The sequence below is a fragment of the Ictalurus punctatus genome, chromosome 9, assembly GCF_001660625.3.
Source record: "Ictalurus punctatus breed USDA103 chromosome 9, Coco_2.0, whole genome shotgun sequence".
In the NCBI taxonomy this organism is placed as follows: domain Eukaryota; kingdom Metazoa; phylum Chordata; class Actinopteri; order Siluriformes; family Ictaluridae; genus Ictalurus; species Ictalurus punctatus.
The window spans coordinates 12,186,873-12,211,861 of record NC_030424.2 but is presented as its reverse complement, the minus strand read 5'-3'; the positions used below and the strand labels follow the sequence as shown (position 1 = coordinate 12,211,861).

Sequence of the window (24,989 nt, the reverse complement as noted above, 5' to 3'; positions counted from 1 at the left end):
CAAAGACATGTATGGTAGGCTGATTGGCATGTCTAAAGTGTCCATAGTGTATGAATGGGTGTGTGAGTGTGCATGTGATTGTGTCCTGTGATGGACTGGCACCCTGTCCAGGGTGTACCCTGCCTTGTGCCTGATGCTCCCTGGGATAGGCTCCAGGTTTTCCTGTGACCCTGAAGAGGGTAAGTGGTATAGAGGATGGATAGATGGAACTGAGGTGTTTGTTTTTTAATTTTTTTTTTTAAATATTTTTAATATTTTTAGTATGGTTACCTGGCTAATTCTGATTGGTTAATCCAGTTTCACACCATAGTATCAACCACCCATGAAGAAGCATTTAAGACTGTCAACTAATACGCGTCTATTTTGAGATCATAGTGTAAGGGTGTAGTAGTGAAGCTGTTCCAGCAGAAGATTATATGGGCTGCACTCTGGGGTACAAGTCACCAAGGCTAAATCTATGCTTGTTGCTTTTGTGTTTATGAATTGAAATGAATATTCTGGTGTATACTTCAAGCTCAGCTACTTGAAAGACAATGGAAACAGGACAGTTCAGGTCTAAGATTAATTAAATTAACATCGATTTCTTTAGATTCAAAGACACATCGTAAACCAGATACAAAAACCGATACAACTGGTAACTGTTAAAGCAGCTGACAGTGATTTGTTGCAGGACTCAGTTTTCATAAATCAATCAAGTATAGGATGTTGTCCAAATTTTCACTGGTCCAAACCACTTGTATAGGTGCATTTCCAAACTAGTGGCACCTCTGCACATCCACAAACCCAGAGACCACTCAGTAACAGTCTAGATCAAGCTCTCAGCACTCTTCACTCTTCTATCTCACAGGTCCATCACCCTCCAAAATGCCGAGCCAAACTAAAGGATCCTTGAGAGGACTGTTAGTGAGTTTCCACTTGCTCAAGTGCTGCCGATTTGTGTAATTAATCCATTTTTGAGCTCAGGAGCTGGAAAAAGTACAAACAGATTTACTAAGTTCCTGTCAGTGGAATTCATCTTGAATTTTTACCCTTGAATATATAATTGTAATCCATTATGTACAAGTGATTGAGTGTGTTAATGTTTGTGTGTGGGATACCCTGCAATGGACTGACATCCTATCCATGCTGTTTTCCTGCCTTGCATCCTGTGTTCCACAGATATAACCTTGATTAATCACAACCTAGACCAGGATAAAGTAGTTACTAGAGATAAATGAAGGAATAAATGAATGAACATCATGTAGAAGTTGGTAAGTATTACAGGTACCATGAACATTAAGCAGATCAGAAGATATTTTCATTCATTTTCATTGTAAAGTTCATTTTAATGTAACGTTTGTTATACTATGAAAATATTTTCATGATTCATAAACTGAAATTTTGTTGGATTGAATTTTTGGCCTTGTTTGACACCATTAACCTTTAGATTGCATGTCCTGTATAAGCCTATGAGGTTTTTAATGGTTGCTACTTAAAAAAAAAAAAAAAAACAACTTTGAACATTCCCAGATCATGTGCTTAGTTGAGGTCCTTAGCAGAGGTAATCAGCTTATGGAGTTCTTTGAATGCTTCATGTCACTTTGAGGAGAATAAATGTTTTCCACAAGGTGGTTAACTAGTGTGAGAAAAGGCGGCAGAGATGAAGCATACATTATGCTGAGAAATGTTGAGGAATGTTGTATTTAGATAAAGATTAATGTAGACATTAAATGTTAATCATTAACTTTTTTTCAGGGGCTTTGCTGGGTATTCTGAAAGTCAGGCAAAGTAAAGTGTCCTCACAGCACCGTGGTGCTCCGACAATAATACCATTGTGGCAACACAAGTTTAGACTACTCTATGGTTTGGTAAACTACAAATTATACACATAAATAAATAGAAAATAAGTAAATGAATAATGACATGAACGTTGAAATGACATGTCAAGTTCCACTAGTCAAAGAATGTAATGTTAATTGTATTATCAGGACTGACAAAAGTGACTCGAAAAATTCCTGTGTGCAGGGATTCCTATAATTTCTTGTAATGCTTTCCACTTTTATGCATGAAATATCTATGCACACCCTTCACTTGCACTGCTTTGAAAATAATAGAATAAAAAGGTAGGGCTATCAGTAACAGGTATGAACAAATGATGTGTCACTCCACCTCTGAGTCAAATACGGCCAACGCTTTGTCGACCGAAATTGTAGCATGCATGTGTGCAAATTATAATTTTGTCACTAGTCATTATACCGTTTTATTGGACAAAAATGATAGTCATATTGAATTCTTAAGCAGTTTTCAGAAAAAGCTCTGCTGAAAACGTTTACAAGCTGTTTAAGAATTCACTGAACTTTGCTCACTAGCACTACCCACTGGGCAAAATCTACACTGAGCAACTTTGAAAGGACTTTCCATGAAAATATCATTATTGAATATGGAATAGTGTGCATTAATCAGTTTTGGGGAGAACTTTAGCCCACATTACAAAGGCTTAAATGGTTAAGGGCAATGTTGGAGTGTTGGAGTGGCTCAAACGTGAGAACAAATCCCAGCAATGCCAAACTAGAGGATCTTGAGCCTTAAAGGAAAAATATACCCTAAACAACAAGCATTTTAATCTTTATAATTAAAATGTTATCTTCGATGGCGTCCAGTTTTTATTTTGTTGACTTTTTTTTTTTTTTTTTTTTTTTTTAGCTTAAATGTCTTTAATTGACATATTGGACTATTTTCACTTAATGGTTTCCTACATTACCCTCAATGTCATTCCACTACCTGTTGAATCTGGTGGCAATGGGAATTTGCTCACTTCATTCATTGTACACTCTGATCAGTTGTTTATGGTTCCAAAGCTTCAAATTTTATGGGGCAGTGGTAGCTCAATGGTTAAGGCTCTGGGCAGAAGGTCAGGGGTTCAAGCCACGGCACCACCAAGCTGCCACTGTTGGTACCTTGAGCAAGGCCCTTAACCATATCTGTTCCAGGGATGCCGTTTCATGGCTGACCCTGTGCTCTGACTCCTGCTTCCTGGGAAGCTTGGAAATGTGGAAAAATCATTTCAGTGTGCTGTAATGTACTGTATATGTGACAAATAAAGGCTTATTCTTCTACCTCTGGGTCAATGCACAACTGTGTCGCATTGATTTCTGGAACTTTGAGTCCAAACTTTGCTGTCTCCACTACTTCTAAACTGGATCTCTCATTAATATGACACTGCACATCACAGCAAAATGGTGCATGAGAAAAGAAGTTCTTGGTCTGAGGTTTTTAGGATCTGACAAAAAACCTTGGCATGATAACCGATGGTTAACTGAAATGAAAGTTGTAGATCTTTATCTACACCATTCTGATAGCCTCACATTTTTGGCTGGGTGCAATATTAAAATGAAATTTTATCCAGTCATTACATCGTCTGCCTAAGTTTGTAAGTTGTAATTTCTTTTCAATGGAAATGACCATTTCATTGCAACTCTGCAGTAAACATGGGAAATCTAAATAATTAATTAATTAAATTAAATAATTAAAAAGAAATAATTAATTTAAACCGGTACTTAAATCGAATTCTTTGGTTCCTGACATTCTTATTTCCTGTCCTTCATCCAGGATGAACTCAACCATGAAATTTCTCACACAGGGAGACACCCAGACATAAGTGATTAAGTGTAACTGTGGAGCGTGTGGTTTTTTTTGCTTTGTTTTTTAACAACGGTCATCTCTCAATCACTGTGATATACTATACATCTGTGATACACTGCAATAAACAGTTGCTACAAAGTGTAAAATGTCTTTGAATACTGGAATATTAAGATTTCCTTTCACTGAAATTAAGAAGCCCAAACATGTTCCAGCATGACAATGCCCCTGTGCACAAAGTAAGGTCCATGAATACATGGTTTACCAAGGTTAATGTGGAAGAACTCAAGTGGCCTGCACAGAGCCCTGACCTCAACCCCACTGAACACCTTTAGGATGAATTGAAACACCCCAGGCATTCTCACCCAACAGCAGTGCCTGACCTCACTAATGCTCTTCTAGTTGAATGCACAAATCCCCGCAGCCACGCTACAAAATCTAGTAGAAAGCCTTGCCAGAAGAGTGGAGGTTATAATAACAGCAAAGGGGCATTAAATCTGAAATGGGATGTTCAAAAACCACATATACAGTACCTGTGATGGTCAGGTGTCCATAAACATTTGGCCATAAAGTGTACATGTTAAATATAGCACTCACTGATTTACCCTATTACTCTGATTTGGCTGCCACCCAAGCTGATAGTCAGACCAGCTAAACCACAGTGTTGGCAGCTAAATATAGTGGGAGTTTCCCACGTGGAGCGAATGAGATTGCCTCTGTTGACAGATATTCTCCGCTAACACATGCGCGTATATACATACCTTCAGAACACTAAACACATGGTGATGAATTGTTACTTAAACTGCATTTAGATTTACCTTAAATCTAGTGCACTTTTATGGATTTTTTAAAATTCACACACAGAGATCTGTTTGCAGTGGAAGGAATTTGGAAGGAATACGTAAAAACATGAATCCGAGGAGATAATTTTATCATATCCATCTTCACGTTGGCTACATTCCTAAATTAAACACATTAGCTGCATGTCTGCTTCATTTTTTTACTCATTCATCACTGGCTACCTTCACACGCGATAATCCTTTGATGTGCCTTCTCATGAATATACACCTGTTAACAAATGTGACTGGTGGACTGAGTCGATAATGTTCTTAATTGCGTGTTTGTGCTGAGGCGTTTCTCTAGGCTGTCTTTTGGCTGAAGAATTTCTGTAAACTTGTTAGTGTTACTGTGGCATGCCTGGGCACATTACACAACATAAGTGTGTGGGTGCTGTGGGCTAGGGGCCTAGTCTGCCAAAAGCCAACCATCTATTCACAAGTTAAAGCGGTAAAGTTTTACACTAGGCTAGAGGTAAAGACTCATTCAAACAAATCAGAGCATGAGGAATGTTTATTGGTTTGCCACTGACCACTGCTTAAATTACCTCAGGCTGCTCTAGTGGCATCATTATGAACTGTATCTCTCTTATAGAGATATTTAACAATAATTTGTTAACAATAATTTCTGACATGGCTCTAATCACAAATATCAACATAGTCTAAAAACAAGCTTGAATAGTTAAGACATTGTCATGCTGATAAAAGTTTTGAATAAGAAGTACAAATAAAACAAGTGCTAACCAAGTGCCTGTGGTCTATATATCCTTGCTTTCTGGGTCATGTGGTCATTTATCGTGCATGTTTAAAGTCAAACTTTGTTATCATAACTGGACAGTTTGACATTGTGAAGGAACATTGTAATCTTTTGCCCAGTCCTCTGGTACACATACACAGAAAACCACATTTTCATCAAAGAACATTACGATATAACATTATATAACAAACAATTTTATTTGAAGATAGATTTTCTTATATTTACAATATATACATATTGCACTCAAGCTGGGATGCGTGTGTGTCTGACACCAGCAACTGAAAATAACTTGAATATATAAATAGATTATATATGACTTTCATATTCAGCGAGAATGCTGACATTTTTTTTTCCATATACATCAACTTTCATCCCTAATCTCTGCGAAAAGAAATGTCTTACAGATACAATTCATAATTCAATCACTGATTTAACAGGTTTTGATTTTGTGTAGCAAAGGTGGTCAAGAGTTTTGGACTAGAAGCTGTGTTTAACTAAATGATACTCTGTCCACAACTACTGAAAAACACAGTGGACAGCAACAGCATTTGTGTAACCATAAATGTATTTGCAGTACACTGTACTGTCCATAGAGTTTGGCAGTGGGATTTATTTTCTAACGTGTAAAACAGCATCTTCACTTGCACCATTCCAGTTATCAGAAAGTTCAGTGATAACATTGATTTGTCAGTCAATAAGACTTCCATGGTACTGTATGTAGAACTTTATGGAGGAGTTTGAAAAATGTGATGACAAATTATGCTTCATAATGACAAATGTTTCTGAGGTGTCCCCACAACGTTCCCCAACCCCCCAAGTTCTTTTCCAAGGCACTTTTTTTCTTGGTCCTCCTTATTTCTCAAGTCTTTTGAAATCTGCAAAGAGATATGACAATTGACCTTTAATGAACTTGAATGATTAGGACAGTTTTTGTAACCTGCTCAGACACACTATACATTTTTAATTAACTGAATGAATTTAATTGTAAGTGTAAAATAATTTCTTATTGGAAGAAATTACCCCTCTTGAACAAAAATGTATACTTATATAATCTATAATTGGATTTACTTTTGTCATTTGATTTGATGCTGGTTTGGTGACTTTACACCAGCTTTATGACATGATTTATATACATTGTTCATGAGCCCAGTGGGTTACATTTACAGACTGCTTTGAGAATGCAGCAGTTAATAAGTGGCATACTGATCATCTGTGTGCCTGATAAGACAATAAATAGCTGTTTAATATGTCTGTTTGTGCTATGAGAAAACATTCCTAGGGTGATAGTTCAAATGGGACACAAAAACGAAGAGTGTCAGTATTACACCGAATTCTCTCAGTTAAATATTTACCTGCAAGGTCTATCCCTCAGAACACCGCTGACTCTCTGCTAACCTTCTGAGTAGCCGTGCACATCTTCTATAATCTACAATGTGTACAGATTTACCAGTATGAGCATGAATACATAACACGAACGTCTGAATTATGTGTTTTTCTACACACGGAACCCTTAAAGTTACTTTAGAATAACATTTTTATAACATAAACATGTTATACACATGCCGCTGAATATATAGATGTTTTACATCAAAATATTATTAAATGTATCAAACAGTATAAAGTTGAAAAGTTATATCTGCTTTAACCTAAATAAAGGATAATGGTTCAACATTTTAAATATCTTTATAAAATAACAATATATTAAGATCACAGAATATTCAGATAATCTTAATGTTCCAATATATTTACATGTCAATATGTATAAAGCAAGTTCATTAACACTAGCACAACTATACTGCAGCTGGATTTCTGTTCAGCAGCATTAAAACTTGTACGGTACAGGAGTTTATAAATAAATGTCATGTAGGGTGGTGGCACTTACAGGCTGGTATTGTGCAGTCCCTGGTGTTATGATATAATCTATAAAAGTGTTTGCTGCATTTTGGGCTAAAATAGAGAGGCCCTGAAATGAAGAGAAAGACCCAGAATGATGTCAAGCTCATGCTGGCGACACAGACACCAATCAAATGCATACTTACACTACATAAACAGCAATAAACATGTTTATGCTGAATGTTGGACTGTTGCTCACCTGTTAAATGTTTTAGGAACTTTTCTTTCTGCCGCAGATCTCTAGGAAAGACATCTGTCCAAAATTAACAAACAGCTATATTTTACAACAGTTTTGAGAAATGTCACCAAGTCATCCTTACTACTTAATGACATAAGATTTAAGTAGTTATAAGTAGTATAAATAGATCAAATGTAGTTTTGGCAAGTTATAAGTCATGCACCAACATCCCAAGAACAGTGATCAATGTGAGAACAGATGAACCCTAAAGCATTTCTGAAGAATAGCCTGATGGTCTGTGATTTGTTTAAATGAGATTTTCTGTTATGATCATTGTTGCTATTTTTGTGTGTCATTTTTACCCTGAGAGGGGATGGGGGTGTGTGGGGTGTGGGGGTCGGGGGTGTGGCACAGGCTCGCCAAACCTGAGCAGCTGAAAATTGGAAATAAGACCTGGCGAGGTTTTACCAATACTTGCTCCTATTGCCTAACAGGAGTGGAACCTGATATGATTGTCTGCTGTTGGGTATCCACCTCAAGGTTTGATGTGTTCTGAGATGCTTTTTCACTCAACATGTTTGTACACAGTAGTTATTTGAGTTGCCATAGCCTTCCTGTCAGCTAAAACCAGTTTGGTCATTCTCCTCTGACCTCTCCAATCAACAAGGCATTTCTGCCTACAGAACTGTCCATTGTTGTCCACAAACATCCATGCCACAGTCCAAGTCATGTTTTTCCCCATTCTGATGTTTGATGTGAGTATTAACTGAAGCTCTTGATCTGTATCTTGTGGGATTTTATGCATTGTGCTGTTGCTACATGATTGGCTCACTGGATAAGTGCATGGATAAGCAGATCTACAGATTTTCCTAATAAAGTGGTCAGTCAGTGTATTACATAATACGTGTACTATTATGGGTGATGAAGTTTTGGTGCCTGAAATGGGGTGGCGGTGTTGTCAAAATATATTGACCAGGGGTTCATTTTAAAAAAGGCACTGTAAATATCACTATAATTGTTTTAGTTATTATTAAATTACTCTGTTCATAAACTAACTTCAATATATATATTTGTATGATCTATTAATATGCTACAAATTTTTAATCTAACTACGGGTTAACGTTATGTAATGTAATGTAAAGTAACAATGGTACACAAATAACATATATGCTACAATCATAAACGGTGGGTTAGGGCAACAGTTAGGGCAAAATCAGAAAACCTTCCTGTCATATTTGACACTGTCAAGTAATAGTCTGTCAAAAGCAGGGGTTCTCAAAACTTTGCATCCAGGGATAACTTTCAGTGTAAAATCAATTCTGTAGACCCCCTCAAAACAGTTTTATGAACAAAATACAACTCTTCAAACATTAAGCTTCTTACTTAAAAGTGTATAGTAACATTTTGCCTATTTATTGGCGCCATAGAGCGTTTTTATTTATTCCTGAACTGTCCACAAACAGAACACATTAGACCCAAATCAACATTATTTATAGGCTGTATGTTTTTGTATGGGTTTAGATTAAACCCATATTCAAATCATCATATTCAATGGTCAATGACCAAATAGATTAATTATAAGACCTCATAATAACAAATATAATAATCTCTGATAGTGCTGGGTTGATTTCCACCACTGTAACAACATTTAATAATAATAATAATAATAATAATAATAATAATAATAATAATAATAAATAAATAAATAAATAAATAAATAAATTCATGGGTTCCCTGGTTATGATCCCACTCTGTTAACCAGAACTCAAAAGTATCCTACAGATGTGTCCTATAAAAGTAGTGTCCTTCTCAGTAAAACAGTCTACTTACCCAGGATCTGGTCATGCTGATTGGATTTGTTGACTTCGTTCCCTTCCCTCGACTCTATGGAGTAGTCCGTCTTGATGGGAAGCTGAGAGCTTGCTTGATGGTCGGCCGCTTCTCTCCCGCTGGCCGCGAGCAGCTGCAGCAGGCTGGTCGAACGCGCGGACGCAGAGCCGCTCTGTCCGCCGTAACCGCCGCTCACGATCAGCAGCGCGAGCGCAGTGATGACAGGCGCGCGCAGGACGCTCATGCTGAAGCGCAGCTGAAGCGTGCCTCTCTCGCTGCTGACGCGTTTCAACTTCTACCCTGGACGAAAAAAAAACACAAAGCACACACGACAGACACCGAATTGTGAAAAGTCTACGTTCGGAGACCCTGATTTTACCACACTTCCACACAAGTGGGCACAGCTTTAAGCGTCCCATTACGCTCAGGCGTATTTAGCACGTCGCGCGCGCATGGCTATGACGATAACTAATTCGAAAGTTTATTTTGCGATGACACGGTGCAATCTGAAGGAATGACTCGAAGGAATTTATCTGAAGTTACGCCCCAACCATGGCTTTCCTGTGCTGCTACTTGGCATGAAGTGTTGACGTGCCAAAGATTGGCTGCAGAACTACAGAGCAGGAATCGTTAGAATTTGAGTCATATCTCATTACATGTGCATGTTGTTAAAGTAGTTGAGTAAGCATTAAAAAAAAAAAAAAACAAAAAAAAAAAAAAAAAAAAAAAAAACCTCCTGGAAGAACGCTGAAGCCAGACGCATTTTACGCACAAACCCTCCAGCCTTATTATTACCTGTTTTGCGACTGTGACGCTGGTTTGGTGTCCTCCCGGTGTGTTAATAGATTAATATGGTAAAGCAGGAGTTGGTAGGTTTCCTTTCTGCAGGTAGTCTCCGGTTTAGTGCACCATGGCAGACAGACAGCCCAGTGTCTTAATAGGCTGCGTTTCTGTGCTGTAGTGACTGAGAAGTGAGAGAAAGCCGGCGGCTTTTCCTTTTTCTTCTGCTTCTTCTTTTCCCTCCTTCTCCTCCTCTCGGTGATGTTTGTGTCACATTCATCCGGCATGAGTTCCCTCGCTTTTTATCCTGTGCTGCAGACGTAAGGACTCGTCCCATGCGGATTGTCCCGGCATGTCGGAGCGCTCCTCCAAAAACGCATTGTAGTGCTTTTCTTTTATTCCGGTCGCCGTCTCATAACTGCTACAAAAGTCCACTTGTGGTTCAGGTAAAGTGGTTTCCCTCTCCACTGACTAACACGCTTTGTATTCCCTTAAAAGGGAATCTCTGTATCCGTTTCTAAGCATGGACTGTGGTTGGAATAGACTTTTAATCTCTCTCTCTCTCTCTCTCTCTCTCTCTCTCTCTCTCTCTCTCTCTCTCTTCTTTGTTAATCTTCCAGAAGCAGATACCGCAATCGATTCCTATTTATTTCACTTGGTCCATTACCGGAAAGCCAAAAGAGAACCCCTAATTAGGCACAATTAGTCTGAAGTACCCGTATGTGCGTGTGACGCGTTGGAGCAAGAAGCCGGTCGTGCCGCGACAAATTCATCATTTATAGCACAGTGACCGAGGAGAGAACAGTCAGGCCTGAGCTGCTTCCGTTGCGTTACTACTCCCTTTAAGCATGTAAAAAATGTTCACTCATATTGTACTCTCCTGCTCTCCTCCCTGTTTGGTTTTTTTTTTTTTTTTTTCCTTTAACTGTCACAGGGAGGTATCACGTTAACATACCACCAGTCCCTTTAGGTAATCATAATCAGGATTATAAAGCTTTGGTACCTACTATTATTACACATAGGTGGAGTGCTGCAGATTTGACAAGGGACGACGCAGCTCATTATAGTAGGCTTGTGCCTATCAGAAGATAAACAGTGGCTCAACAGTGCCACACAGTGAGTCTATGTAGGCGATATTTACTTCACAAAACATGAAAGATCCTTCAGTATTTATTGTATTGACCCTAGCCGCAATAAGTCTAGCAAAACGCAATCGAAGTGCCATCCTAGTTGGTCTTTTATTCCTGTACTTTAGTGCTTCTAAACGTTTATGGTATTTCAGAAGACAGGTCCAGAATCTATGTTAGGAAACCCCCTCACTGATACAGAACACAGCAGGACTGACATCATGATGTTGTTTGTGTAAATCAATGAACATTCGTGATTTACCAAAATGTTACACTAGATGGTAAATGGTCTATACTTATAGAAGGCATAAAAAAAAAAAAAAAAAAAAAACAACAACAACAAAAAAAAAAAACCTTAGCGGTTCTACAAAGCGCTTTATAATTTTTCTCTTTCACACACACACAGTCACACACCAATGACAGCAGAGCTGTCATGCAAGCGGCTAGCTTGCCATTGGGAGCAACTTGGGGTTCAGTGTCTTGCCCAAGGACACTTCGGGATGTGGACTCATGGGCCAGGAATTGAACCACCAACCTTACGATTAGTGGACAACCCGCTCAACCATTTGAGCCACAGCTGCCCAAATGGCATGTCAAAGGTAAAAAATAATAATAATTAAAAAAGTAATGCATGCAGCCATGTGTCTGTGGACCGCTGAATGTGCATACATAAACATCACAATCAAAATGTGAATATTGTAGTTCCTGTAAATTTTAAGTGTTTTAGCACAAGCCATAAGGTTTTGTGCCAAAATTGACTGGTATTTGGAGCTAGTCATTATTTTTTTCACCCTGCTTAAAGCCCCAGTTCCAGCTGAAGAAAAACAACTCCTAGGTATGATGCTACCATACGATGTGGGGATGGTGGTCTTTTGGTGACTATGGCTGTCATTTTTTGTGCCAAACATTTCTTTTGGTAAAACTTCAACTTTGGTATCATCAGATCATAACACATTCCACATGGTTTTGGGAGATTGGATGTATTTTTTAATTAATTTTTTGGGTAAAAACGCTTCTGTCTTACCACCCTACTCCATAACCGAGAGGTATGAAGAATTCGGGAGATTGTTGTCACATGTAGGGAGCAACCAGTACTTGTCAGAAATTGATACAATTCTTTTAATGTTGCTGTAGGCCTCTTGGCAGCCTCTCATGACCAGTCTTTTCCTGATCTTCTCATAAATTTTAAAGGGATATTTTCTCCACTTTTTGAAGGTATAAACAATGCTTTGGCACATACAAAATTATAAAAGGGTGTTCACACTTATGCAGACTGGGTATGGGAAGTTTCTTCTTTTTCTTTTTTTCCCAAAAACATTTCTGGGTGTTTGTCACTTGACATTTATATATAAGGTTTATATAAGGTTCTGACATGATTTATCTTGGTTTAATTTTTTTTTACATCACAAAATTCTGCCATTTTAAGAGGGGTGTGTATACTTTTTATATCCACTGTACTTAGGTTTCTTCATGTTCTCTGGAGTTCCTCGTATCTAAAAAAAAAAAAAAAAAAAAAAAAAAAAACCTATTCTACATGGCTAAATTGCCTCTAGGTGTGAATGACTGTGTGAATGTCAGAATGTTAATGTGTGTCTGGTAGTGCTGTGTCATGGACTGGCATCCCATTCAGGGTGTATTCCTGCCTCACACCCAGTTTTCCAGGAAGAGGTCACCGATCAACTGCCATCCTGACCAGGAAAAGCAGTTACTTAAGAGGAATGAAAGAATGAAAAGAACTGTGTGATAATGTAGTTAAAAAAGTGTAAATTATTAAATATACACTGTATATTTATAGTCACTAAATCTATGCATTAAATAATAATAAAAAATATTAATTCAGATTTTTAAAACTGGCTTAATTTCAAGATAGAATTTGGCTATGTTTTCATCTATGATATCACAGCAGATTTTAAATATGTAGAAAATCTTACACTATTTTGTGTGGTCTTTCTGATAAGGCTGTGCACGGTACATAATCAAGAAATTTTGAGACCTGCCACACGTACTATTTAATCATGGCATATACCAAAAAGGAAATCAGTACAATGTTGTAATCCTACAAAAAAGTTGGAGATTGATATACTTTAACGTGATGTGTTTGTGCCTTTGAACAGATAAATTATGGTCATTTTGACATAATACATAACACTGATAATGGGCTCCATGCCAGAAATTCTGTGCCAGTTTGACCCTCATCTCCTTGGTCCATTTCACAAATGACGTGCTTGAATTGAATTCTAGACCTGGGATTTTTCTTCTAATGCTGAACATTTTTGAAAATATAGTTAAAATAGTAATGTATGTTGGCTTTATCAGATTATACTTATACTTATAATCATATCATACTTACTTATAGCTCATTCTACTTATTTGCCAACCTAGATAATGTTAACCATCCTTCATTAAAAAGCTCATATTTCAACAATCCATCTAAACTAATGAGCAATAAAGCATATTTCATGCATTCATTAGACTATAGGCTTGGTAGTGAGCAAACATGCTAAAAAGCTAACAGTATGGTTTGCAAGTTAGTCTAACAAACTAACTAATAGCTGACCAACCAATTGCTGTTGGTTAATTAATAATGTTGAAAGTTAGGCTTGATATTATAGTAATATTATTAGAAGTATAATGTCAATTATTGAAAAATTATTAATGGTAATGTTAGTTTTTCCCATGCCTTGCATTAACATGGTGCTAAACAGCTATTAATTTGTTTAATCACAGGGTGTTGGTGGCAAAGGGATGGTGATTTTTAAGCACAATAGTATCAGAGGCGATACTGATTAAAAGATTTGGAATTTATTATTCAAGTCCCCTGATTCATGCTCTCTAACTTACTTTCCTCTTATCACTCACATTTTTCTCCCCACTTAGTTTTCACTTCCATTTGACCATCTCTACTATCATATCATGTCCCATTCCCTTATTTTTCATTGATCCTTGTATACTTTCACTGTGCAGTGATAGAGTTAGCGTTTCTTCTGATATAAAGTCTTCCTGCCACCCCTATTTTTTCACCTGTGCTCTTATAGGGGTGATGCTTTATAAGGTTGAAGCTCTTCAAGGTTGGCTTCTGTAATTTAAAGTATTTATTAAAGTAGGCATGACAAACCACAAGAGTGGGAATACATCAGATAACACAAGTAAAGGCACGCTGTAAGTCACTTAACTGTGTACACTAAACTTTAACCTGTTTTGTGTGTCTCACTACATTTGTTTCTTGTATACACAAGAACAGTATCTAAAACATTCAGTATTAGTATATAAAGTACAATAATTGAAACTTAATAATGACACAGTGTTTGCACAATCCATTCAGACTCTTAGCAGCAAATAATGAAACACAAGCTGTGCATTAGCCTGGAACAAAATTAAACATGGCTTAGCTTTCACTTGTGTGACTTAGAAGTGGGCATGTCTGAAGCATGGAGCTTTTCCCATTCTGCTGTTAGATAGTTGTGCTGTCAGAGTTACGCAGCTCGCTGTAGCCCCAGATATGTTTTTGAATCCTACATTCTCCAAATATCAACTTCCCAGCTGTGAAAAAAAACAGCATGCTTAAAAGAGAATCATGCTTATTAAAATCACTGTACCCTTTCCTGATTCAAGATAAAGATGATGTCATGTATTCCCTGTCTCACGGCGTGCTGCGGCTCTCAGAGTGCATTGCAGCTGTCAGCACTACAGTGCCTACTTCCCGGTTTTCATGTATGTTGCCATGTGCATTTTGTTTTGGTTCATGTCTTATCGCCGCCCAATCTTGACATTGGTTGTCTCCCTATTATGTTTAATTTAATCTGTTTTCATTTGATTATTGTGTTTCTTTGTCCAGCACAAAGTATACAATGTGTCTGTGTTACCAGTTGATACCAAGCCTTTGTATTTTGCTGTTTTGATATTCTGTTTTTGATTCCTTTTCTGGTTTTTAACTCTTGCCTTGTCTAGTTTATGTTGTTTGCTGATCGCCTGACCATTGTCTGTTTCCTGTTCAGGATTTTTGATCATGGTATTGGAATTGTTGCAAGGTTTCATAATATAGCTTTTGTGTCCGTCCCTGCCGCCTGACAGATGAAGCTACTTTTTTAGAGGATGGAGTATGGGCTTGATTAAGTTTAAATGTTTATTACACCTCATGTAATACATGTAATATCACATTACAGTAGCAGTGGTATTCCTTAATGGCAGAGACATCTTTCAGCATCTTCCATCCTGCCACACTGCAAAAAGTGTTCAAGAATGGTTTGAGGAACATGACAAAGAGTTCAAGGTGTTGAATTGGCCTCCAAAAGTCCTTATAAAAAAAATAATTATAAAAAAAAATAATAATAAAAAACCTATATCATCAGTAGACTACAGAAGCATTGCCAACCAGATTTTAACTGTATTTGGTAGTGGACATTCAGCCCAGCAGTGACACATCAATGTTAGTACTGGTGTAAAACAGCCCACTAATCAAATGTACCTCTAATCAAATCAAATAAAGAGTTTTCTCCTTAAACTGTTACCTATTACCATCAGAAAAATCCCTGTCACATGCCTTGGCCCCTATGAGTCCCTTGTATAGGTGCACAGATTTTTATTCCTAAATGTGATATCCATTTAGTGAAGCGGAAGCGACAGTACTTGGCATGTCTGCATCCTTCCTTCTCTCAAATAGACTTCCTCATGGTGCTGCCTTCTCCAAGGTCCATTCTCATCTGCTAGACCATGTTTGCCATGTAACTGTTTGGATAGTGTTTATGCCACTGTAGCTGTCTCTAAACTGTAGCAAAGGTGTACTATATAGTCCAAGCCAGAGCATCCAGGTTCCAAAATCCACGGATTGTTTTTTAGTCATTAACTCATTAATCTTAGATTGTGCCAGTTACCTGTCCACAACTATAATCTATGCTGAACTCCTTGCTGACACTGGTACCATACACAGCTTTCACAGCACTTTTTCTTTACTTTATCTTATCAGATATTCATCAGCTTGTCAGTTAACACCACATCTTGCATAAGCCAAGCCAGCAGGCCTTATATGGCTTATGGATTTCAGTTTTTCCAGAAGTTTTGAGCAAGTTTGTGCTGGAACATTCCCTCACAACATTACTATATCATGCAGGATCGATGAACCCAAATAGTTTAACTTTATGATTGTGGTTCTACTATGTCTTTATTACAATGTCATGGTTATTATAGACTACAGCACTGTCATTTTGACCTATGTCATTATCAGTTCAATGATTCAACGATAAAGAATGAATATCTTTAGGTCTTTAGCTCACTAAATTATATCACCACCTTGTGAAAACCTCCCTGTATTCTTTCATGTTGTGTGCATACAATAGTAAGTAAAAAAAACACAAATGTTCTGTCCAAATACATATTTGGTGTCTTTTAATTCAAGCATCAAATAATGCATCTGTGTTCCCATCAAACAAAACTTAAAGCATTGTTGGTAGCATTCAATTGATCTACAGTTGAGGAGGGTAGTATTGTACCTGTAGTTCAGAAGTTCACTGTACTTCTGAGTTCTAATGTCCATACCCATGAGCCATTTCAGTGTTTATATTACCTTCAACAACCACTTTAGTAGGAATTTGTGAACACCTGCACACCTGCTCATTCATGCAATTATATCAGCCAATCATGTGGCAGAAATGCAACGAATAAACACATGCAGAGACAGTTCAACAGTATCAGTTAATGTTCACATCAAACATCAGAATGGCAAAAAATATGATTTTCACACACAGCAGTCTCTAAAGTTTACAAAGATTGCTGCAAAAAAAATATCTAGAATTTTATATATTATATACGTAGTATACAGTGCATCCAGAAAGTATTCACAGCACTTCACTATTTCCACATTTTGTTATGTTGCAGCCTTATTCCAAAATTAAATTCATATTAAATTCATTATTTTCTTCAAAATTCTACAAACAATACCCCATAATGATAATGTGAAAAAGTTTGTTTGAAATCTTTGCAAATTTATTAAAAATAAAAAACAAAAAAAGCACATGTACATAAGTATTCACAGCCTTTGCTCAATACTTTGTTGAAGCACCTTTGGCACCAATTACAGCCTCAAGTCTTTTTGAGTATGATGCTACAAGCTTGGCACACCTATTTTTGGGCAGTTTCTCCCATTCTTCTTTGCAGGACCTCTCAAGCTCCATCAGGTTGGAGAGATCTCTCCAGAGATGTTCAATCGGGTTCAAGTCTGGGCTCTGGCTGGGCCACTCAAGGGCATTCACAGAGTTGTCCTGTAGCTACTCCTTTGTTATCTTGGCTGTGTGCTTAGGGTCATTGTGTTGTTGGAAGATGAACCTTCGCCCCAGTCTGAGGTCCAGAGCACTCTGGAGCAGGTTTTCATCAAGGATGTCTCTGTACATTGCTGCATTCATCTTTTCCTCAATCCTGACTAGTCTCCCAGTTCCTGCTGCTGAAAAACATCCCCACAGCATGATGCTGCCACCACCATGCTTCACCGTAGGGATGGTATTGGCCAGGTGATGACTGGTGCCTGGTTTCCTCCAGACATGATGCTTGCCATTCAGGCCATCAGACCAGAGAATTGTGTTTCTCATGGTCTGAGAGTCCTTCAGGTGCTGTTTGGCAAACTCCAGGCGTACTGTCATGTGCCTTTTACTGAGGAGTGGCATCCGTCTAGCCACTCTACCATACAGGCCTGATTGGTGGAGTGCTGCAGAGATGGTTGTTCTTCTGGAAGGTTCTCCTCTCTCCACAGAGACACACTGGAGCTCTGTCAGAGTAGACATCGGGTTTTTGGTCACCTCCCTGACTAAGGCCCTTCTACCCCAATCGCTCAGTTTGGCCAGGCGGCCAGCTCTAGGAAGAGTCCTGCTGGTTCCAAACTTCTCCCATTTACTTCTCCCATGATGGAGGCCACTGTGCTCATTGGGACCTTCAATGCTGCAGAAATGTTTCTCTACCCTTCCCCAGTTCTGTGCCTCGATACAATCCTGTCTCGGATGTCTACAGACAATTCCTTGGACTTCATATAATAATGAATTATAATGAATTTAATCAATTTTGGAATAAGGCTGTAACATAACAAAATGTGGAAAAAGTGAAGCGCTGTGAATACTTTCTGGATGCACTATAGTTTTCACACAAGAAAATTACAGAAGAGGTTATGGGCTGGAATCTGCAATGAAAAAGAGGTCTGATAAAGATCCAAATAGAATTTAATTGTCAGGCTGTGGAGGCAATAAATACTGGAATGCTGAATGAACAGACCAAATCTAACTTTAGTTAAACCTCCAAATCCTCCCATAAACTGAAGGCCAAATATACATTAAAATAAACAAACTTTGCAATCGTACAACTACATAATGAACAGTTGAAAGTGCAGAGCAATGTTTTGATGCTAATGTGTAATTGATTCTGTGATGCTAACCGCAACTGAAATATGATTTGTGCGCGTGAGTATGTGCAGATTTTAATAAATCGGTAGCACAGACTGTTTATCCACTAGGAATGACTTAAAATAATGCCAAGTAAGATATGTTCTCAATTCATTTCTCACACTGAAAACAACAGGAAATCTTGCTAATGTTCTGGCGCTGTGGGAAGATGATGTAACACTTTACGGAACAGTGGATTTCTTTACAACTAACAACACATGTTTAGCTTGTAAAGGTTGCCAATATCAACAAGACTGACTATTTAACTGTTGTTTACTATGCAGGGTTTATCTTTTATTTGAAAAAGAATTGAAATTGTAAACCTTGCAGTATTTAAACAAACATCATTCCTTCATGGTGCGTGACACCGACATTCTCAGAGGCATATTAGACAAAGCTGGTTCTTAAATGAGTCATTTGGAGGAGAGAACATGTCATGTTGAGTCATTTTAAGACATGCCAAACACATCTGGAATTTTTATCTAACAGGGAATATACAATTACACTTTAGTGAAAAAGCACATGATTATGTTGAAACCCAGGGAAAGAGAGTAATGTTGATGAGGATTATGAAAATGTCTTATTAGGAAGATACAAGGAAAGATGCATCTGGATGTTGCATCTACATTGTAGACACACACTGTAACACCTCTCACAAGTTATAAGCTAATAAGAAATTCTCACTAAGATCTTAAATAGAGATGCTGGATAATGTACTGTAGTTTGATAATGTACTGCAGGGAGACATAGATAGCTGTAGACACACACTGACACAGATACACACACACACACACACACACAGACACACACACACACACACACACACACGCTTATACACTGATGCACATACACACCACTTAATCAAAGTTAATCAAAATCTCTTTCTAAAGTCTGTGAGGTGTAAACCTGATGACAGAGGTAGTGGCTGTGCAAAACCCCTCAGCCACGTCTTACAAATCTGACAGAGAGAGGCATGGATTCAGCTAACTTAACTTTGTTTGGATAACAGTTTATGGTCTTCAGATGTTGCAAAAGATTTCATAACACTTTTGAGCTGGTGTGGACAGCTTAATTTTGATTTACTCTGAGTCCTTTAAGCCATCTTTTTTTTTCAAGGCTTTTTCCTGCTTACACAAGTGCTTGATATGTTAATGTTAACCATATTTACAGAGTGGGAACAATACGCATAAGAGCACAGTGCACTATAATAACCATTTTGGGTTATTAATAAATCAGCAGTTGTAGCAGCTAAACCCAATATGTAATCAGATCCAATTTTTCCACATCTTTGTATCAGTTTGTACAGTTAAAAATTAATGTAATGTTAAAACCTTTGTGTTAAAAACTTTCACTTCATTTTCACACCTAATTTCTTGTTTTTGTCTTCTAACTATACACGTAATGGCTTGGACATTATAAACGTTATACTTTTTCATCAAGCCTACAACAAAGTAGATTGTTCCATAAATACAATTTTATAATTCTAAGAGTTTATGTCATAAAAAAGTTAAAGTATTAAACCTTTATCTTTTTTTTATATATGCTTTGCACATTTACAGGGTTATGAACACCACTATACAACGAATATACCTCATAGCAAAGCAGACTTTTAAAAGCAGCAGCCAGCATAAGGAGGATAACACATACTAAACACACTTAGTATGTGTTATCCTCATTCATCAGTATGTCATAAGGACTAAAATATGACAGGGTATGCTGTTATAGTAAAATAATAAATGGTTGGGAAATTAAAGGGGGATTATTTCTGTATAACATCACATCCTAAAATGTATTGTTCTGCTAATACAGAACCACAGATTACAGTTTTTATTACATAAGAATACCAGGTCATATTTTCTTTTTCCATTTTTAGTTACATTTAAGATTGTGGAACAACATCACTACTGTCTGAGCAGTGCTGTTATAGAAAATTACTCAAAGTAGTATAATGACCATTAACATTATTAATACATTTTATTTTTAAAATACCCTGACCAAAAATTAGCAGAAGGTCATCACCCATAATGCCAAATAATCTGTAACAACTAAATGTTAATAATTACTTGACTAAGAGTAATAAAGTATCCAATGGGAAGATGACTCAAGTAGCAAGTTACTAGTTACTTCAGATCTGATTAAAAATGAAGGAAGAATCCTGAATCTCAGACTACATGGAGAATTGTAAGTCACATCTCTGCTTGAAAGTCTGTCTGTTCTGTTTATATGGTATAAAAACCTGTTCAAGATGAAGCAGCATATCCCAGTCCTGTGATGGGTACAATAACCTATCATTTTCAACACAAAATCTCTCACACACCCCAAAAAACAAACATTTTCCCAACAGTTGACTGTCTTTATTTTCACAACATGTTAACAACACAAACTTATCAGCATCTGTGTTTAAACAAGACAATGGAGAACAAAAGAACAGACTATACATAGCAGAAGCTAACAGAAGAACATAACAGCTGCGAATGTGTGTGTGTGTGTGTGTGTGTAGAGAGAGAGAGAGAGAGAGAGAGAGAGAGAGAGAAAGAGTGTGTGTGTGTTTGTGTGTGTGTGTGTGTGTGTGTGTGTGTATGCGCGGGGGTGTGTGCACATGTGCGTGTCCTACCTTCATGAAGACGCTCACTTCTTTCCCCTCTTCGGCCATTATCTTCCAGGACTGAGCTGCTGAAAAACAGCAATGGAGGAATGACAGTGAATGTAGTGAAGTAAAAGTACATTTCTGTGATTAAAAATGAACTTGAGTAAGAGAATAAGTATGACCAGTTAAACCTACTTGTAAAAGTTTTTTTTTTTTTTTTCAAAAAGTTACTCAAGAAAATGTAAATTTGTCAAAAGCAAATTTGTTCCATTCACAACTTTCGCACCTTCAAGGGAATGAATAGGAATAAGAATCTAGAATTAATGTTTCAAAAGTTATGAGCAATTTTACAAATTTGTTAATTATTTTGCCACCTAGAGATGAATATAGACAAACCTTCTTGGAGACCCTTGGTATGAGGTCATTCAGCTCTCTCCAAAGTTTGGTTAGAATACGTCTTACCATTGCTGAGATATGCCTTCACTTCCTGCTTAGCAGCTTCACCATCAGATTCATTTGCATGTTATGGACAAACCATACCATATATCAAAAATCAAAGAAACAACAACATTTTGGGGGGGATAGTCTAAATGCTGTAACTCAAATTTGGTGAGGATGGAAGAAAGCTTGGAAAGGAAAAGAACCGAAAAAAAGTGCGATTAAAAAAAAAATGAATGCAGAAAAATCCAATACAGTGGAAATTAACATCATGGTGTCCAATGAACTTACCCAAAGAATCAGAGAAATGTGGGATCGCATTTCGCAAAATATGTGGCGTACAGCAAAATTGCTGTGAGGATAGCTGAGACTGTCCTCTATCGCTGTGCCAAATTTCACAATTAGCAAACAAAGCATTCTATGGGCTGCCATAGGAAGGTTCCCTTAGGAAGTAGAAGAGGAAGAAGAAGAAGAAGAAGAAGAAGAAGAAGAAGAAGAAAAAGTATAATCACTAAAGAGCGCCTATGCACCTTCAGTGCTTGGCCCCCTAATAAAGGTTAACTACTGTTAAATCTTTACATGAATCTTCTCATTAATTTGCTGTGAGTCAGTCGAGGTGTGGTTGTGTGCTAATCTGTTAACATTTCTTTTTTGTATATGTGCTTACAGTACCTAAATTAAAGAGGGGAACTCCTTTTGATGATTTTTTTTTTTTTTTTTTGAGGTCATAGATCCACTTCATCTTCAAGTCTTGTTCTGGCGTAGTGTGAAGGGATATTCTTATGACATCAGTGCACGCTCAACGTAGAGACAGTGTAATTTTAATACTCATTAAAGTTAATATGCTTTTGGAAAAACTAAAATTAGGACAAATCTGAAGCATTTTTTTTTTCTGAAAGCTTCTGATATCTTTGACCTGAAGGGCACAATGACCATTAAAAGAGACAGGTGGTTGTTAACCTTCACAGATCTGGTAATAGATATAAAATACACAAGCAATTAAAAAAATACAATTAAGCACAATTACAGGCAGAATAAAAAGTTTAACAGGCTTGAAACTTGGACATGTGAGTACACTTACCGTCACACAAGAGGAGGAAGGTGAAAGAGCACTTGTACTTGATTCTTGTGTGTCAAGTTTTGAAATGAACTCTTCAATACCATGTTCATAATAACAAGCTGTTTTGAAGCATTGCGAGGAAGAAACCTTTCCCAAAAACATCTCACAAAAAGTAGCACCTGAACTTCACCAAGCCTCATTAGGACAACAATTAGCATTGTGTATTGTGGTCAGATGTCAGAGTTTGTCATGATTAGCATGTCTAACAACAAAAGGGTGTTTTATACAAGGTAAATCACCATTATTAATGTTTTGGGCTGGGTGAATCAGGCGCTTTTGTGAAGGTTGATGGCAAGCACAAATTCTACTAAGTATCAGGATATTTCAGCCCAAGACTGCCATTGAGTATAAGCCAGACTTCTACTTACAAATACTTACAAAACAGAAATGTTTAAAAATATATATATAAATAAATAAACATTTTGTGTTTTTTTTATGCACATGTGGTTTTGCAACATCCTGTGATCTGATCTGAAGAGGAAAGTTCACATGCACAAACATAAGAATATAAATGTTTTGCATGGAAAACTGGACTAAGAGCCTTCTCCAACTTCACCATGGCAGGAATCACTAAATATTAATTTTAAGGGTGCCAAAAATGTTTAAGCTAGTGTTTTGGAGAAAAATTGTACCACTTCCAAACTTTATGTTGACTGATTAAACTGATAAAATGTTATTCATATTATTTCATGTAGTAATTTTTGCTCATTTTCAGGATGGGTGTAATTAAGTCTAGATGGCACTATAACTCTTATTTCATGCTATACAAGACATTTTATTCAGCATGAGAACAAGAAAAATGGTATGCTTGTACTTCTGGTAGTCACGTCTATCAGTAAGGCAGATAACGTGGTGAATAGCTTTGTGTGGAGGTAGCTGTGAACGTACTCAGTCGCACGCAATTACAGTAAGAATACTCAGCCAAAGTCAACATAATGTCAGTGACTGCAGCTGTTTGTGGCACATCGTTTCAGAGAACTCAAATACAATCTTTCCCCAGTTAGGATAAAAGATTTATCACATCTCCACCCATGTTTTACACACAAATGAGCCACTGAGCCACTGAGCCAATATGTGCAACAAGCCCTGATGTGTCAGTAAATTCCCAATGCTTTCCTAAGTGTCCAGACGGCATGTGGTTGATTAGGAATGATCTGTGCCTGTTCCAGCATCATTCGGTTGCATGCTGGAACTCCATCTCATTGTGTTGTTTAGGTTTGGATAGTTTTGCGGAATGTGTTGCTGTCATGGTGTGCATCCGAATGTGCTGTTACCATGGTGAGGTTATGTTTTTGCTACATAGTAACCTCACATAACAGTAGTGTTATGTAAGGAAGTCAGGTACTTACATTATGGGCGTAAATATAGCCCAGCCATTTTTATAGCCTAGCTGTCGAGGTATTTTTATCTGTAAGCATTTTTTTTGCAATTGTTTCTGCACATTTAATGAAAGATGAAAGGTCATAATAGGGCAGTTGGGCATGAACATGAAATCATGATGTCAGTAGCGCTGACTACACACACCAATTGTATGAGTGGTTTCTGAGAAACTGGGTTTTATAACACTCACCTTTCACATAATCAGATATTTACCTTTCACCAGATATCAGTTTTCCATTCGTCAACTTCATGTGGGCTTCACCGAACCATCTCCAAATCAAAGTTGGTTTGCTCATTTACTATTATGGAAAGGGATGCATCCAAATATTTTATCTGGCAATCTGCTGACTATCATATCATTTTCGGAATGAGATATATTTGCAAAAGTATGTAAAGTATATAAAAAGGAGCTGTAAATAATAACATTAAAAAGTCTACACATGCCTGTTAAAATTGCAAGGCTTTGTCCATCCATCCATCCATCCATCTTCTACCGCTTACTCCTTTTCAGGGTCACCGGGAACCTGGAGCCTATCCCAGGGAGCATCGGGCACAAGGCAGGGTACACCCTGGACAGGGTGCCAGTCCATCATAGGGCACAATCACATACACATTCACACACCCACTCATACACTACGGACACTTTAAACACGCCAATCAGACTACCATGCATGTCTTTGGACTGAGGGAGGAAACCAGAGCAGCCGGAGAAAACCCCCGCAGCACGGGGAGAACATGCAAACTCCACACACACATGGCCCCGGCAGGACTCAAACCCCGGACCCTGGAGGTGTGAGGTGAACGTGCCAACCACTAAGCAGGGCTTTGTGATGCATAAAAAAAAAATTAAATGGAGAAAATGAGACATCACAGTGACATTACGAAAAACCTGACGTCCTTGCAAAATTGACGAGGACAAAACAAAATCTTCAGGGAGGCTACCAATAGATCTACAGCCACATTAAAATAGCTGCAGGAATACCTGTAATAAGGTGACAACAATCTCTATTATTGTTCACATGTCTGG

General features: G+C 37.6%; 1 protein-coding gene across 2 annotated transcripts; it reads right to left on the bottom strand.

Annotated features, from left to right (window-relative positions):
• Positions 1–5,389: 5,389 nt before the first annotated feature.
• On the bottom strand, positions 5,390–10,792 carry alkal2b (ALK and LTK ligand 2b). 2 transcript variants are annotated; one of them, XM_017476340.3, is made up of 6 exons: positions 9,908–10,792; positions 9,113–9,407; positions 7,304–7,357; positions 7,094–7,174; positions 6,564–6,637; positions 5,390–6,086 (listed from the first exon to the last, which is right to left on the bottom strand). In XM_017476340.3, exons 2-5 carry the CDS (start codon positions 9,354–9,356, stop codon positions 6,573–6,575), a joined length of 444 nt encoding a protein of 147 aa, XP_017331829.1. In that variant the 5' UTR covers positions 9,357–9,407; positions 9,908–10,792; the 3' UTR covers positions 5,390–6,086; positions 6,564–6,572. The 2 variants fall into 2 exon arrangements, with proteins under 2 accessions (XP_017331829.1, XP_017331828.1); XM_017476339.3 differs by having other exon boundaries at positions 9,113–9,412; positions 9,908–10,791.
• Positions 10,793–24,989: the final 14,197 nt, after the last annotated feature.